The sequence below is a fragment of the Clarias gariepinus genome, chromosome 5 (genome assembly GCF_024256425.1).
Source record: "Clarias gariepinus isolate MV-2021 ecotype Netherlands chromosome 5, CGAR_prim_01v2, whole genome shotgun sequence".
Taxonomy (NCBI): domain Eukaryota; kingdom Metazoa; phylum Chordata; class Actinopteri; order Siluriformes; family Clariidae; genus Clarias; species Clarias gariepinus.
Genome location: NC_071104.1, coordinates 8,285,953 through 8,301,750, shown reverse-complemented (window position 1 = coordinate 8,301,750; position 15,798 = coordinate 8,285,953). Strand labels below are relative to the sequence as shown.

Here is a 15,798-nt window from a genome sequence, read left to right as displayed (position 1 = left end):
ACATAAACTCCAGGAAAAAAAAAAAAAAAAAAAAAAACACATAGAAGTGCTTATTTATAAGAGAAATCAGTCATATGAAATCAGCTTTGTGCCCACACGCCTTTAAAATCAATGCCCATTCAGAGGGCTGCTGGAGGTTTGCACTTGTGAAAACAGGCCAAGACTTAAAAGCACCAGTTCATTCCTGTTGTTCTGCCCTGTTCTCTAGGTCAGAAGATGAATAGATGAAGGACGCATGGCTTCTCAGTGAGAAAGCCATATTTCTATGAGTCAGGAAATAAAATCTAACACGACTTACTGTATACCTTGACTTTACGTGAAGTATATAATATCCATCAATCTATTCTCTATATACTGTAGAGTGGGCCTTGAGCTTATTTGAGGAAACTAAGTGTGCATGGTTCAGGGCAAAAGCACACACACACACACACACACACACATACACACACACACACACACTGATTCACCCAGTCATACACTACAGGCAGTTTGGTAACACTGGTCAGTCTACTGGTCAGCATATCTTCAGACTGTAGGAGGAAACCAGAGTACCTGAATATCCTTTGTTATATTTCTAGTGTATTTTTTTATTTTGATGATTATGACTTATAGCTAATGAAATTCCAAAATTCATTCTCTTAGAAAATTTTTATATTACTTAAGACCAAATAAAAAAAAAATAAGGTTTTTTTTTTAACAAAGAAATGTTGGACTACTGTAAAGTATGAACCTGTACAGCACTTGGTACAACACTTGGTTGGGACTCCCTTGAATTACTGCATCAATATGAGTCTGTGACACTTCTGAGGAGTTGTGGAAGCCCAGGTTGGTTTTCTGCGGGCTTAAGCCCTTTTGTGTTGTCGAGTCTGATCTTCCTCTTCATAATACCCCCTTAGATTCTCTACAGGGTTTAGGTCGGGCGAGTTTGCTGGCCAATCAAGCACAGGGATGCCATGGTCTTTAATCCAGGTATTAGTCCTTTTGGCAAGTCCTGCTGGAAAATGAAATCAACATTTCCATAAACCTGGTCAGCAGAGGGATCAGCGCTTTCTGGTAGACGGCTGTGCTGACCTTGGACCTAATAAAACACAGTGGACCAACACCGGCAGATGACATCACTCCCCAAACCACCACTGACTGTACAAACGCTGCACCTCAAGCAACTTGGATTCTGTGCCTCTCCTGTCTTGCTCCAGAACTTGATTTCCAAATGAAATGGAAAATTTACTTTCATCCGAGAAGAGGACTTTGGCCCACTGAGCAACAGTACTGTCCTTTTTGTCCCTAGCCCTTTGACCTTTGTAAGACGCCACTGATGTTGTCTCTGGTTCAAGAGTGGTTTGACATAAGGATTGTGACAAGTTGTAGCCCATGTCCTGGATACGTCTGTGCATATTGGCTCTTAAAGCACTGACTCCAGCTGCCGTCCACTCCATGTAAATATTCCACCAAATCCTTGAATGGGTTCACGAACCCTGTTGCTTGTGCACCTTTTTATACCACATTTTTTTGTTTCCATTCAACTTTCCATTAATGTTCTTGGATACAGCACTCTGTGAACAGCCAGCTTATTGAACCAGACTGGGAGAGCATATAAAGGCTCAGAGAACCTTTGCAGGTGTTTTGAGTTAATTAGCAGATTAGAGTGTGACACAATTAGTCTCTAATATTAACCTTTTTCACAGTGTTCTAATTTTCGAGATACGGAATTTTAGCTGGCAAGGCTAACAAATCGTTGAACTATATCAGGATATATGTAATATATGAGTTTTACTTTTTGAATTGAATTACTGAAGTAAATCAACTTTTCGATGATATTCTATCTTTTGATATTAATTGATATGCACATATACTGTAAGTAAGGCGGCTTAGTGTTTAGTGGTTAGTACTGTCGCCTTGCATCTCCAGCAGGGTTCTGGGTTCCCAGCAGGGTTCTGGGTTCGATTCATGCCTCGGGTCTGTGTGCATGGAGTATGCATGTTTTCCCCTTGGTGCTTGGTGGGTTTCCTCCGGGTACTCCGGTTTCCTCCCACAGTCCAAAGAGATGCAGATTAAGTCAACTGGTGTTCCCAAATCGCTTGTAGTGTGTGAATGTGTTTGCGAATGTTAACCAGAGGTCCTACCATGGTTGTAAAAATGGGTAATACTGTATACACACACATCACATCACACACACACACACGTAATTAAGTGCACAACATTCTGTGTAAATAATTTGCTTCTACCGAACAAGATGCTGTGTTGTCTGCCAATGTGTGAATAGTTTAGAGTGTGCCACCTGTAGGATTATAAATGAATGCAAAATTTCAACACCTCAAATGCAAACATAGATTTTTTTTATTATTGTTTTTGAAGACAGTGTGGCAAGACATGAGGTATAACACAAAAGAACTGTGATATGTAACTGCATCTATTTTCCCCCATCTCTAATAACGATGCAGTCCATGTTATGGCTAATGTTGATCACATCACTGTCTAGCTGACGGAAGGTCATTAAGAATTGTGAGCACAATTCTCAGAAGAGCTTTCTCCTTAGGACATAGAGCCTGTATGTGGTTGTGTGTGTGTGTGTTTTAGATATTCATGTCTATTCCAGAAACACTGTTGATGAAGTCGACATAAACCCTGGATTATCCTGGAACACTTGTGAGAAAACCCAGTAATGATTTCATGTTAAGGCTATTCATACTCTTATTCATTTGTAGTAGTTTTTGCTTCTTCTTTTTTTGTCAGTAGCTGTCGCATGATATCATGGGTCACATTTAACAAAAGCAACTCTCATTAGTGTTGTTTTGGTCGCCATTTGTGACGGTAGGTGTGACCAGTTTAGCAAGTGATCTACTACAGATGTGCATCCAAACAAGCATATTTGCCTAATGAACATATGGCCAGCGCTGTATAAGCTTGTGAGTGTCTTCCTGTCAGGGAAAATGAGACTCATGGGTGTTTTGCCGTTGCATCCATTGTTAGAGATTTTAATTGCGTTCAGCTTATACTTTTGAGGTCATTGCGTTTAACTGGATACAAGTTGCATCTGCAGCACCATGCATTCAGAAATGCTGAAAAGTATTTGTGCAATCATATTGTGTCTTTAGCCACTCCTTGTTTCCTTACATAAAATGATGTAGATTAAATTTAAGAAATAGGAGCAATGTACAATGTAAAAACTTTGGTTATATAAAAACTTCAGTAGCCCTTATTTTATCTTCCATCTGTCCCAACCACTCAGCATTCAGCACCACCAGTTTACTAATGATCATCATATTTCATCAAAATCACCTGTTTCTCACCGGTTCAATGTTTAAAGTTTTTTTTTCTTTTATGCTTAAAAGATTCATTGGTTATTATGTGGCTTAACAAACAAAAAACCTTCTAGTAAAACTGCTTAGGTACAGCAACTGGGCTGAAAATGGGAGACAAAAACTTGCCACAACTAAGAGCCAAACAAGTTTTTCCGGAAGCCTAGAGACCTACTGTATTAAAAGACACAAAAATATTAGGCACTTTAAAAGCAAAATATGAAGTAATGAGCGGGGCTTAAGACTTTTGCACATTTTGTTGGACTTAAGAACAAATCCAACTTACAAACATGCTCCCAAAACAGAGCTTCCTGTATAGTGATGTTGAGTGAAAAGTGAAATGAATGTGATAGTGTTAGTGAACACATTGCCATAAGCTTCGCCTGGATTGGATCATGACTTTAATTATTATATCTTGGTTGGATTTTCCATAACAAACTTGATTGAACATGTGATGTATACTGTAAGGACTGATCCTACTGAGTTCCGATTTATAACAAAACTTCATGACGTATGTGGTACCTATGGAATACTGACCCGATCCGGCCAGAGAGAGTGAAGGGTTGTGTAACTTTCAAACAACTGTTCGATCTAATTTAATAACCTGTTCAGTAATTATATAAGTAGGTAATATTATCTGTGCAAGCAGTTGATCTGATTGTTTCTTTCTTGTTGAAATAAATGTATTTTTGAGACCTATGTATAAGTAGGTGATGGGTTGAGTTTCCGGGAAATAAATTTTGCTTTCATTCCTGATTATCAAACTCAATAAGAACAACTTTCTCCCACCAGTGTTCACTTTAAAGTTTCGTTGGCTGCGTAAAGGGTGCAGATTTGCTCATATTTTAAAGGCAGTAAAGCATCTAACCAATCATAGATTTTTAGAATGCAGAAGGAAGGATTTCGTCGGAAAGATGGGAATCCTAGCCCAAGCTTGAATTTGGGGAAAGAAATCATCATCATTATCTATAACAACATTTACATTAATTTGAATTGATGGCGCACCACAATACCAGTGTTGTTCTACAGCCCTAGATGACATACACCATTGGTTATATCTGCCACAAACACAGTATTGATCTACATTTTTCTAGGTCATTTTTTTTTTTTTTAGAGAACAGTGAAAATGCTAGCTAAATGTTGGGATTTCCATAATCCTGACATCTTCACAGGGCTAAAAACAGCCCCAAATCAGCACGACTGGTGTCACCTTGAGTTGCTCCTGAGCACTAAAAGAATGTCGCTTCCTGCACCAGTGGGCACTCGCTTCCTTCTGTAGACAGCAACTGGAACTCCACATCTTTGATAGGCCATGGCTTAAGCCGTGATTAAACTTTAGCATGTTCGACTTGAAGTTCAAAGATAACTCTTACGCTTCTTTTCAAAGTCTTCAAATCTGCCCTTCAGGATGAAGGTAAGTACATGTTGAAGTTAATAATTCCAACAGCATTCTCGTTCACGTCCGTTTAAATCTCACCTACATGATATACAATATGGGCATTCTGGATTTAGATTTTAAAACACTGTACATAGAGTGTCACCCAAAAGTCTCCATACATACCTGAAATTACCGCTTTTTATCAACCTCTCTTACATTTTTTTCCATACTTAGTTTATCTTGTATGTTTTTAAATCACATAGAGACATCAGATTTTCTCTTGGGGGGCAGATGAAGGCCATGATGTACCAAGCAAAGTTAGATCATTTAAAGGACAAGTTCAGGTTCATGCATTACACCAGGTGTTCTTCATGCATGGGAGGATAGTTTATAACTGATCCATGAAAATCGATGGACTATCAGTGGATAACTTGTCACCTATTTGTGGATGAGATTAACCAGTCTGTTGGAACTGTACGCACAGTCATTCACCAGCACCCCTTGCACATTACAGAAACTTGGCTGAGAGTGATTGTCACATCCCCCGTGCAGTCCTGTCCTCACTCCAAGCCATTTCCACATGTTTGGAGTTCCTGGGAGGCCAGAGTTTTAGACAGTCTGATCATGGCTAAGAAAACGTTCTACCATGATGATACCCAAGCACTAGTAAAACACTGGGATAAGTGCATTAGTGTATTAGGGGATTATATAGAGAAATAAAGGAAGACTTTTACAATTTATACAATTATACAATTCAAAGTCAAGGTTTGACTTGAACACCCCTCATACTTGATTCTTATTGAATTATAGTTGACTGATGCCGGGATATAGAACGAGCAAAATTAAACATTCTGTCTGTTATAATTTCATTTCATTTAAGATGAAAACAAAAGTCAGGGAATAACTGGTTTTCTGGTTAAACTTCTAAGCACTTTTCAGACTAGACAAGTCCAGTCCAGTTTTTAACATTCTGTTTGGACTCATTAGAAAAATGCCTTTTTATAAAGGGCTGTAAAGGGGGGTAGCTCATCTGCATTGAAAATGACAGACACTGAAATGGAACATTTTAAATATAAGTGAAGCGGGAGGAAATTGACGGATGCCAGAATTCCCAAAATGGTCCGAGCGCTATTCCAGGGGCACGACATCAAACAAAGGGATCATGTCTGGAATACACCACAGAGACTTCTTTTATAGATCTTGTGAATGGAAAAGCAAGCTTATTTTCTTCTAATGTAATAGAGAAAGATTTGTATACTATGTTTAAAACCACATCAGGTTTGACTGCGAAGCATAATTTTTCCCCTTTGCTTTTTTTATTCCCTTCTCTGCTAAGAATCGTACGTGGCGGATTTTGACGGCAGAAGCTCTCTGCTGTACCGGTTTAACCAGAAGTCCATGAGCACGGTGAAGGATGTGATCTCGCTGCGCTTCAAGAGCCGGCAAACCGAGGGCGTCCTGCTGCACGGCGAGGGCCAGAGAGGAGATTACATCACGCTGGAGCTACACCGAGGGAGACTAGCTTTACACCTCAACCTCGGTAAGGAGCAGCTGCTCAACAACTACTGTTAGAAGGGTTAACACAGCGCACGCCATCATCCGAAAGTAGGGTGCCGAGACCTGGTCTTTCTTAAACCTTTTTTTTTTTTTTTTTTGAGAAGCTATGGATCATTATTATCATTATTATGTTTTCATATATTTTCGAAAGTGTTTACTTACTAGTTAATAAACCCAACCCGTGAGCAATTAATAGACAATCAGGATAAAAGCATATAGACTTTAGATTTCACAGCTGGATTGTCCAGAGTGCACTTATTGTGTAGAAACCATATTGTAGGACAGAAGACTCCATTCTAGCCTGTTTTCACAGTTTTTTCTTTTTCTCAATCAAATAAAGTCTCAGCTTTCACACAGTGTCGATATTGTTGTGAAATTTAGACAGCAAATATAGATTTGCAGCTTTCACACGAGCTAATGCGTCTGCTATTTTGGAGGAAAAAGCTGCAATTAGCTGTGGAAGGAGAGGGATGTGTGTCGCTCATTACTCTTGGCTGGGGAAAAAGTGTGAGTGTCTCCGTATGTCTTAATAAAATATTCGTGTTTATTTAAACATCGTCGGAAAATGTGTTCAAACCTTTAGGGACTTTTTATTCTTTTTTTTTTTATTTAATTCTTTTATTGTGAGTGTTTTATTTCTTGCGAAATGAAGCTTAATGAGCATCTTGGGTAATATTCGGGGGAACAAGGATAACAGGACATCCAAGATTTTTCTATTTACAGCAACAGGTCACATATAAATTACTTACTTTCTTGGATTATAAGAATGATTATTATTTTTAGATAAATAATACAATTTGTAAAAAAAAGACGTACTGGTTCAATGGTTTCTTCCACTTTGCTTGTGTTGCTTTGTTCCTGCTCCTCTTGACTTTCTCATTCGCCCTGATGCTAACTGGAGCTTGTCGACATTCATCCTCTCGCTGCGTCGTCCACATATTAACCGCGTTTGAAGAATAATTCTAACCCTGCAGTGCTCCCTGTTTCTCCCTCCATCTCTCCGTGCCAGATGATACCCGGGTCAGGTCAAGCAGTGGCCGTATGGTGGTCACACTGGGCAGTCTGCTCGATGACCAGCACTGGCACTCGGTGCTCATCGAGCGCTTTAACAAGCAGGTCAACTTCACCTTGGACCGACACACGCAGCACTTCAGGACCAAAGGGGACGGAGACTCTCTGGAGGTTGACTACGAGGTAGCTTTCCTTGACCTTTCCATTCTTTCGACTGCAGAAGCGAAGCCGCTGTACGTAGGTGCCTAAAAAAGAAAAAAAAACAGCAGTGTGTGAAGGAGAGATGAATACTTACTGTAGAGTTATGTGCAAAAGTGGCTGTGATAAAAAAGATCAAAAACATAAAGAGTGTACATAGAGATATTACTTATAAATTACATTAAATGAGCAAATGAAATATAATGTCAATGATAATATTTGATTTTCTGATTGAATTAAAAATTGCAATTTTATGATGCATGAGTTAAATCGTTATACAGTACGTGCAGTGTTGGATTCAAACATATTTAATGATGCTGCAGAATAAAAAATATATATAAAAAAATGAACATTACATACAAACAAAAACATTACATCAAAATATCTTAAAACATTTTTTTCCATAAACTAAATTTCATTAATAGTATTTAATGTAATTAATAAATACATTTTATTTAATTATATAAACAATAATCTACTTATATCATAAAGTACAATTTGTTTAAAACAACAACAATATCCTCATTATCTCAACATGTACAATTATCATTTATTAAGATATCATCTCTCTATCATTTTATTGGCCACAATTTAAAGAAGCACAACCAGAAAACATAAAAATGTAAGTCTTAGAATTCTATAAATTAATCCACAATTAACATGGCAACATGGTACATGGAGTAACGCGAAGGAGATCGACACAAAAAAAAAAAAAAAGGAAACATATACGAAACCGAAATCTAAACAAAATGTGACTTTTTTTTGCATGGTAACTATGATGTGAGAATATGTGCAATAAATCAAATTTTTTGGGTCGTAATCATAATGCATCTTGTGCGTTTTACCTTCTGTTGCTTTCGTCGTACAGTAATATTCACACTCTTGTAGTGAAACACACAGATGTTCTCGGTGTATCTATTTTAGCTCTGCCAGGTTGCTTGGCAATTTCCAGTCTATTCTTTTTGATTATCTTTTGTAAACTCTGTCAGGCTTACTTTAAATCGCATCTGGAGATGGAGAGAGAGAGAGAGAGAGAGAGTCACAGCGAGACTTCTCTGGAAGACTTTTCTTTTTTCAATTTCTAGGTTCCCTTTAGGGTTTGTAATCAGAATTTTTAAAACTGAAAACATTTTACTGTGAGCTGTTGGTTGGATTGTCCTGTATAGACACATAATATACTGCACAATGTGAACTGGCGAATTTAAGATGATTCTTTTTTTTTTATCTGTCCTCAAAGCTCAGCTTCGGTGGGATCCCGCTACCGGGAAAGCCTGGAACGTTCCTCAGGCGGAACTTTCACGGCTGCGTGGAGAATCTCTACTACAACGGCGTGAACGTCATCGATCTGGCCAAGCGACGCAAACCTCAGATATACACTGTGGTAAGGCTGCTTATCATAATGCATGGCGTTCTAGTGTGTTCTACTGTACGAGTAGAGTTATGATATTTGGGGAACAAAAATGTATATATATATATTACACAGTACAGTATATGTACACATACACTATATGGACAAAAGTATTTGGCCAAACCTGTTAATCAATAAACTCAGGTATTGCAATCAATCAGGCCCCTTATCCCCAGTGAAGGGCGATCTTAATACTTCAGCATACCAAGACATCTTGGACAAAACAATATTTTTAACTATGTGGCAACATTTTGGGGAAGGCCCTTTTCTTTTCTATAAAAAAGGACTATAAAGAGATGAGTTCGGTTTGAAAGAACTCGACTGGCCCTAACACAGAGCCCTGACCTCAACCCCATCGAGCACCTTTTTTTCGGATGAACTGGAGCGGAAAGATTGGCCTTCTCATCCAGCATCAGTGTCTGACCTCATAAATGCTCTACAGAATGAATGGACACGAATTTCCATAGAAAAGCTCCAAAAATCTTGTGAAGAGCCTTCCAAGAAGAGTGGGAACTGTAATAGCTGCAAAAGGAGGAACGACTTTATATTAAAGTATATGTATTTGTATACAATGTCATTTTAAGGTATAGCCAAATACTTAAAACATGAAATGGTAGCAGTGGTATTATTTTCACCATCGAATGTCATTTCCATTAATTTCATCCATCTTCTCTTTAAGTTAATTGTTCGCACTTTCCGCTTTGGCGGAATGGTTGCAAACCATTTCTGAAACGTTTGGAACATCTGCTTTACATCGCTCGATCCCATTTACTCCCTTTGATCCTAAATTAACATTGACTTTAACTCTACCGGTCACCAGACACTCATATTCCTGCAGTAATTATCCTTTGCTGTCAATCAGTGGAACATCTGAACTGTCCCTCTGGCTTTCTAAAAAGCAAATGAAGTTATTTCCAAACATGAATTGAGAGAAAAAAAGAAGCAGAAAGAAGGAACAATAAAATGAGAGCAGGAGAGAGAGAGAGAGAAAGTTAAAAGCTGGTCAGATTGGTTAAACTTGGGAGCGAGAAGGTCCTTCGAGGTTGTAGTTCACTGATCTGGGATCAATGAGGTACCGGTAACCTTTTCACGCTTACGTGAGCTCGTGTCCTGCGGATGTGCTCTCAGCAGAGCAGTGCTGCTGACATTTATCCAGACCACCTGCTCTCCTCTGCGGTTCCATCCCTCTGACTCAACCCTCTCTCCTCTCTTTTACTCATTCCCTTTTTTGCTGTATGATCATCTCACCTACAGTAGATCATCACTTTGGTCTAGGACCCTTGGACCGTCATGGCTTCACTGTAGTTTTACTCAACCCAACGATTTAAATAAAACCCTTTCAAATGAAAAATACACACCCTTAGATGTTTATATAGGCATCCTTCATATCCTGTGAACTCTGAAAAGGTCAAATTAACACTGAGGATTTTATTGTTTACTACATATTTGGGATTTTGTTTATAAAATTAAACAAAAATCAAAAATATTCTGGTAACGATAAAAAAAATCAAACACAAAATATTTACTTACGGTACAGTAGTTACTTAACTTCCACAATTAGAAATACATCATAATAATTTATTATTAATATAAAAAGATCTTCTTCTGAGCCAAATTCTAACTAAACCTGAAATCCGGTTTTAACAAAACATAAACACTGAAATAGTTTCTTGGACAGAAATACGTCTGACTTTCGGCCCCTGTGTCCCTCTGCCAGTCCCCGTTGGCGTGTAATCTGACATGAGACTTGGCTCTGTTTCTGCTTCAGGGAAACGTGACCTTTTCCTGCTCAGAGCCGCAGCTGGTGGCCGTTACCTTCATGAGCTCGAGCAGCAGCTTCCTGTCCTTTCCAGCTCCTGCTCCATCTCCGGACGGGCTCTCGGTCCGCCTGCAGTTCCGAACCTGGAACCCCGACGGCCTGCTGCTGTCCAGTCGGTTAGCGTCGGACGGGGAGCAGCATTACCTGTTACTGCACATCAGCAGCGGCCGCCTCCGCCTCACGCACCACACCTCAGACCTCAAAACACTGGAAGTGTCTATTGGTGAGCAGATGAATTCATTAGTGTCAGAATCAGTCTGTTCCATAATGTTTTATTCTTCAGATCTGGCCTTGTGTGGGTTCTTTTCAGTTTGGAATGTGCGGAAAAGTGCAACAGCAGAAAAGCTTTTTGTGACAAGATGCGAAAGGTGTTCAAGTCAAACCGGGACTTTTGATTGTCATTCATACTGTAGATAGACGCCGTTTTTTTAAATATAAATATTTTACCGCGGCTTTGTGTTGTGTTTGAAGTCTCTGAATGTGAATCGGTTTTATACCTTCATTCAGAAAAATCCTTATCACAAATCCCGGTTTGACTTGAACGCCCCCCATGCCTAGGATCTCTCAGTTCCTCTATTTCTATTACAGAGAATATAAACATCAATTTTGGGCTAAAAGACAAGGTTAAATAAAGATTTAAAAACAAAAAAAACATATATTTAGTTTGTTCAGACATCTTCTCTCAAACAATGGGAAAAGACTTTTAGTGTCTATTTGCATAAACATTAATTATATTGTAAACACTTGACTGATGTGGATGTGCCAGATATTTCATAATCAGCTTATAATTAGTCTTACTGTGGAATTGTATTCATCACTTCTCAGTAAACTGTTATAAAACACCTTCTGTTTTCACGAAATGCTTATTTTTTCCCCCGCTTTAAGGCAGAATAGAGAGCCTCAAATTACATGAAACAAGATCAAATTTAGCCCTGGCTGCTTTGCTTATTAGAATAATGCAAATTGGCCATCACTCGGGTTGACATTGGCTTTGAGGAGGCTGAACACGTTCAAACGTGGTGGGATTTTAATATTAAACAATCTAGGAACTGACATGAAAACCGTCGCTGAGATTAAACAGCGCCCGTGCTCCTCTTAACCTCACGTGCCCTAGCTCTGAGGCAGCCTAATTGAAAAAAACTCTCTGCCTTGCCAGTCATACTTGCACAAGGATCAGGAGTATAAATACCCTTTTTTCATTTCAAAACTCCTTCTCAAACACTGCCGAAATCTCTGCGAGCTCTATCGGGGGCTGTACTCGCATTGCTATGCAAAAAAAAAAAAAAAAGAAAAAAAAAAGAGGCAAAGCACGTGCCTAGTGGCTTATCAGTCAGTTCACAAAGCCAGACATACTCTCTCTTTTTTTTTCCTTTTTCTTTTGTCTGTCTATTCCTAAGATGAATGTGCAAAATATATGGTCATGGCAGTCTAGCCAAACAGGATTTGCCTGTCATATGCACTTTAACAGACAGACAGACAGGCAGGCAGACAGACAGACAGACAGACAGACAGGCAGACAGACAGGCAGACAGACAGACAGGCAGACAGACAGACAGACAGGCAGACAGACAGACAGACAGGCAGACAGACAGGCAGGCAGACAGACAGACAGACAGACAGGCAGACAGACAGACAGACAGAAAGGCAGACAGACAGGCAGATGCATATTTCAACCCAGCAGGGAAGCACACAGCTTTTATAAATAAATAAAAAAAGAAAGGAAGGAAGGAATGTAATAAAAAACTTCACGTCTGAAGCCTTTTTTTTTTTTTTTGCGGCTCATCAGATTTCCCAGGTATTGTGTGCTGTTTTGTTTTTCGCAGCATCATGCAAATTTCGACCGAAATGCCGAGCTCTGTAATTATGGTGAGCAGCACATGGAGGTATGGTGAGCACGCGCTAAGTAAAGGTTCGAACGAGTGATCAGATTTGAGCACTAAGCAGATGGCTGGCACAGAGGGGACCATCGACACACAGCGGCCACACACAGCTTGTGCGCCCTTCATGTGTAATGGCTGGACATAATTAAATCAAATTGTGCACAGGATTTTTTTTTTCCTTTTTTTTTTTTTAATGAGGGTGAGGGTATGAGGTATGAGGGTGGTATCGGCTCGCATTTCTACTTCAGCTATGGAGGATGATCATGATGAGTTTTTATTATTATTATTATTATTATTATTATTATTATTATCATTAATAGTAATAGTAGCAGTAGTAGTTTTGTGGTTGTTGCTGTTGTATTGTTGTTATACAGACATATTCTCTGTGCAGGGCAAAGGGTGAATGATGGTCTCTGGCACTCGGTGAGTCTCAGCACCAGGGGTTTGCAGATCATCATGACGCTGGATAACGAGCCAGCTTCCACCATTCAGCTTAAGGACTACCTGGAGCCAAGAGGCGATTACTACTTCGGCGGTAAGAAAAAAAAAAGGCATGACAAAAACAAAAAAAAAGAGGACGTAAAATGTATTTACTTTAATTACTATGTAAGAGAGTAAATACATTATTACTTCCTCTTGCAAACTTGCAAGTAAAATGCAATTTCTTAATAATTAAAGAAAAACCTGTGACTACTATGAAACAAAATTGGGTAACATTTTACAATAAGGTTCACAATTAAGCAATTATTTAAAGCTTTTATAAGGATGAGTAAATGCATGCATATCAGGAAATAATGAAGTAATAAAGTAAATGAAGTAACATTTAAAATGTTATTATCTTATTACCTAATTATGTTAAGTTAAATCATTCATTAGGCAGTACTAATAAAGAGCATGTACATTATTAATGACGTGTAACCCAAATGATAGGTTTTAATGTAAATTCCTTTGTTTTTGTTTAAGCAAAAGAAATAAAATAAAAAAACACAAACTCGTTATTATTAAATCTTATCTGTAATATGAAAAATCAATTCAAAGCTGCTTTTTTTTTTTCAGCTTCTGCTATAATCCAAATGTGTAAATAAGTGGATGAAATAACAAGATGTTTATTCAAGGGGCGCTCAAGTAAAACCAGGACCTGTGGTCAAATCTCTTGTGAATGAAGCTGTAAAATCGATTGAGGTAGACTTTAAGCACAGGACGGTGATAAGACACTTGTAAAACATTTAAATGGTGCAAACGTTTTAAGGAAGTCCGTACATCTGTGAATGAAGATGTGAACGTGTGGAACGTTGAGCGAGTGGAACGTTGGGGTGATGGTGTACACACGATCATGCACCAACACCACTTGCATAATACTGGATCTGGACTGGGAATTCATGCTACAGTACTAACCAGGAGTTCCTGGGAGGCCGGCATTTCATACATGTCTTCTGTTATTCTGCGCTTTCAAAAGTCCCGGTTTGACTTGAACGCTCTGTACGTAATTCTTACAGTTATTATAGTTAACAGACACCAGGATACAGAACGGGTGAAATTCTGCAGTGTGGTGACACTGAACCTGCAGCACCGATACAGCGCTAATGCAGTACAGCAGGGGCATTAAATATCACAGCGGCAAAAATGACAGAAATCTAGAGGAAAAATAGAAAGAAAGGTCAACAGAGCCATAAAGCACTTGATGGAAATCGCCACAAGGCATCAGCATCTCTTTTCAAGAGGTAGGGAATATTTTTTGGTGTAAATCAGATAAGTTTGTAATGCTGTATTTTTCTGTAGAGACTGTCCCGAGAAACATCACTCTGATCAAATATCAAGTGCTGTCCAAGATGACTTGTGCCGAGTGATGTTTTACTCTGGGGGTTAGATTCTGAAATGATTTGGGGAAAGTAAAGATCAAGAGCTGAGACAGTCAAGATGAGAATATAAGAGATGAAATTACAGCTGGTGACATGGTGGCTTAGTGGTTAGCACAGGGTCAGAAGGGTCCAGGGTGGAGAAGTGCAGGGCCTGTGTGGCGTGTTATTCCCAGGATCAGTGGGTTTCCTCAGAGGCAGTGTTTCCGAATTTAAAAAAAAAATCCCGAAACCTTGTAGTGTGTGTAAATATTTTCATATTTAATATTTAAATATATAAATATAAAAATTAAATATTTAATATTTATTTTTATATTTTTTATATTTTTTAACCTAATGTTTATTTCTATTTTTTTAATGTAAAAAAAAAATCTGCTCTTTTGTTACATATGTATTGTTAGAGTGTATAATTAGTGTGTTTATCAAAAGAACCTATCTTTAAAAAACAAATTGCATATTACTTATATAGTTAAAATGTTTTTTATAATAATAATAATAATAATAATTATTATTATTATTATTATTATTATTATTATTATTATTATTAATTATTATTATTATTTGTATTTTATCATTATTATTTTTATTATTAATATAAATATCATTATTATCATCATCATCATCATTATTATTATTATTATTAATATAAATATCATTATTATCATCATCATCATCATCATCATCATTATTATTATTATTAATATAATAATAATAATTATTATTATTATTATTATTATCATTATTATTATTATTAATATTATTATTGTTTTTGTTATTATTTGTTCAGTTTTATTAAATTTTATTGGTAACTGCTAAAATTGGTTAAAAATGACTCAGATGCAGGCCATGCCTGTTACTGAACATTTTATTATTATTATTATTATTATTATTATTATTATAAAAAATATATACATTATGAATTTATTTATTTATTTATTTAAACTCTGGTTTATAGCTGTAACCTACTTGCTGGCTTTTAAAAAATACAGATCCACACACACACACACACACACACACACACCTCCATTAATAGACTTTTCTTAAAAAACACAGAGCCATAAGCTCAAGCTAAACAGACAGTTCCCTGGGGTCCTGAGTATTAAGTAGGACCCCTGAAGGCTGATCACTTAAGTCTATGAAAATGTCAGATGTTAAAAAGCTGACACAATATACCGCTATTTATTCAAGCACTTATTCTAAGCTCATGGTTTGGAGGCATAATTAACTACAGGAATTAGTGAACGTGCTGTTTTATTAAAGTAAAATAAAAAAATTAAACAATGACTTTGCATTGGATTGTTAACTCTACTGTAAGATGCTGTAATACACTGCTAGGATTAACTTGTTGCCAAGGAACTTGAGACGAATATTAAAACGTGGGAATTGAATGTT

The 15,798-nt window shown here is 37.7% G+C and overlaps 1 protein-coding gene across 2 annotated transcripts in view; it reads left to right on the top strand.

The window, feature by feature from the left end:
* cntnap5a (contactin associated protein family member 5a) overlaps positions 1–15,798 on the top strand; it is a 125,988-nt gene that overhangs the window by 70,091 nt on the left and 40,099 nt on the right. For both annotated transcript variants that reach the window (XM_053497380.1, XM_053497379.1), the window contains exons 5-9: positions 6,014–6,217; positions 7,244–7,428; positions 8,681–8,824; positions 10,620–10,893; positions 12,942–13,085. In XM_053497380.1, coding sequence (XP_053353355.1) covers positions 6,014–6,217; positions 7,244–7,428; positions 8,681–8,824; positions 10,620–10,893; positions 12,942–13,085 — 951 coding nt within the window. The remainder of the gene's footprint in view (positions 1–6,013; positions 6,218–7,243; positions 7,429–8,680; positions 8,825–10,619; positions 10,894–12,941; positions 13,086–15,798) is intronic.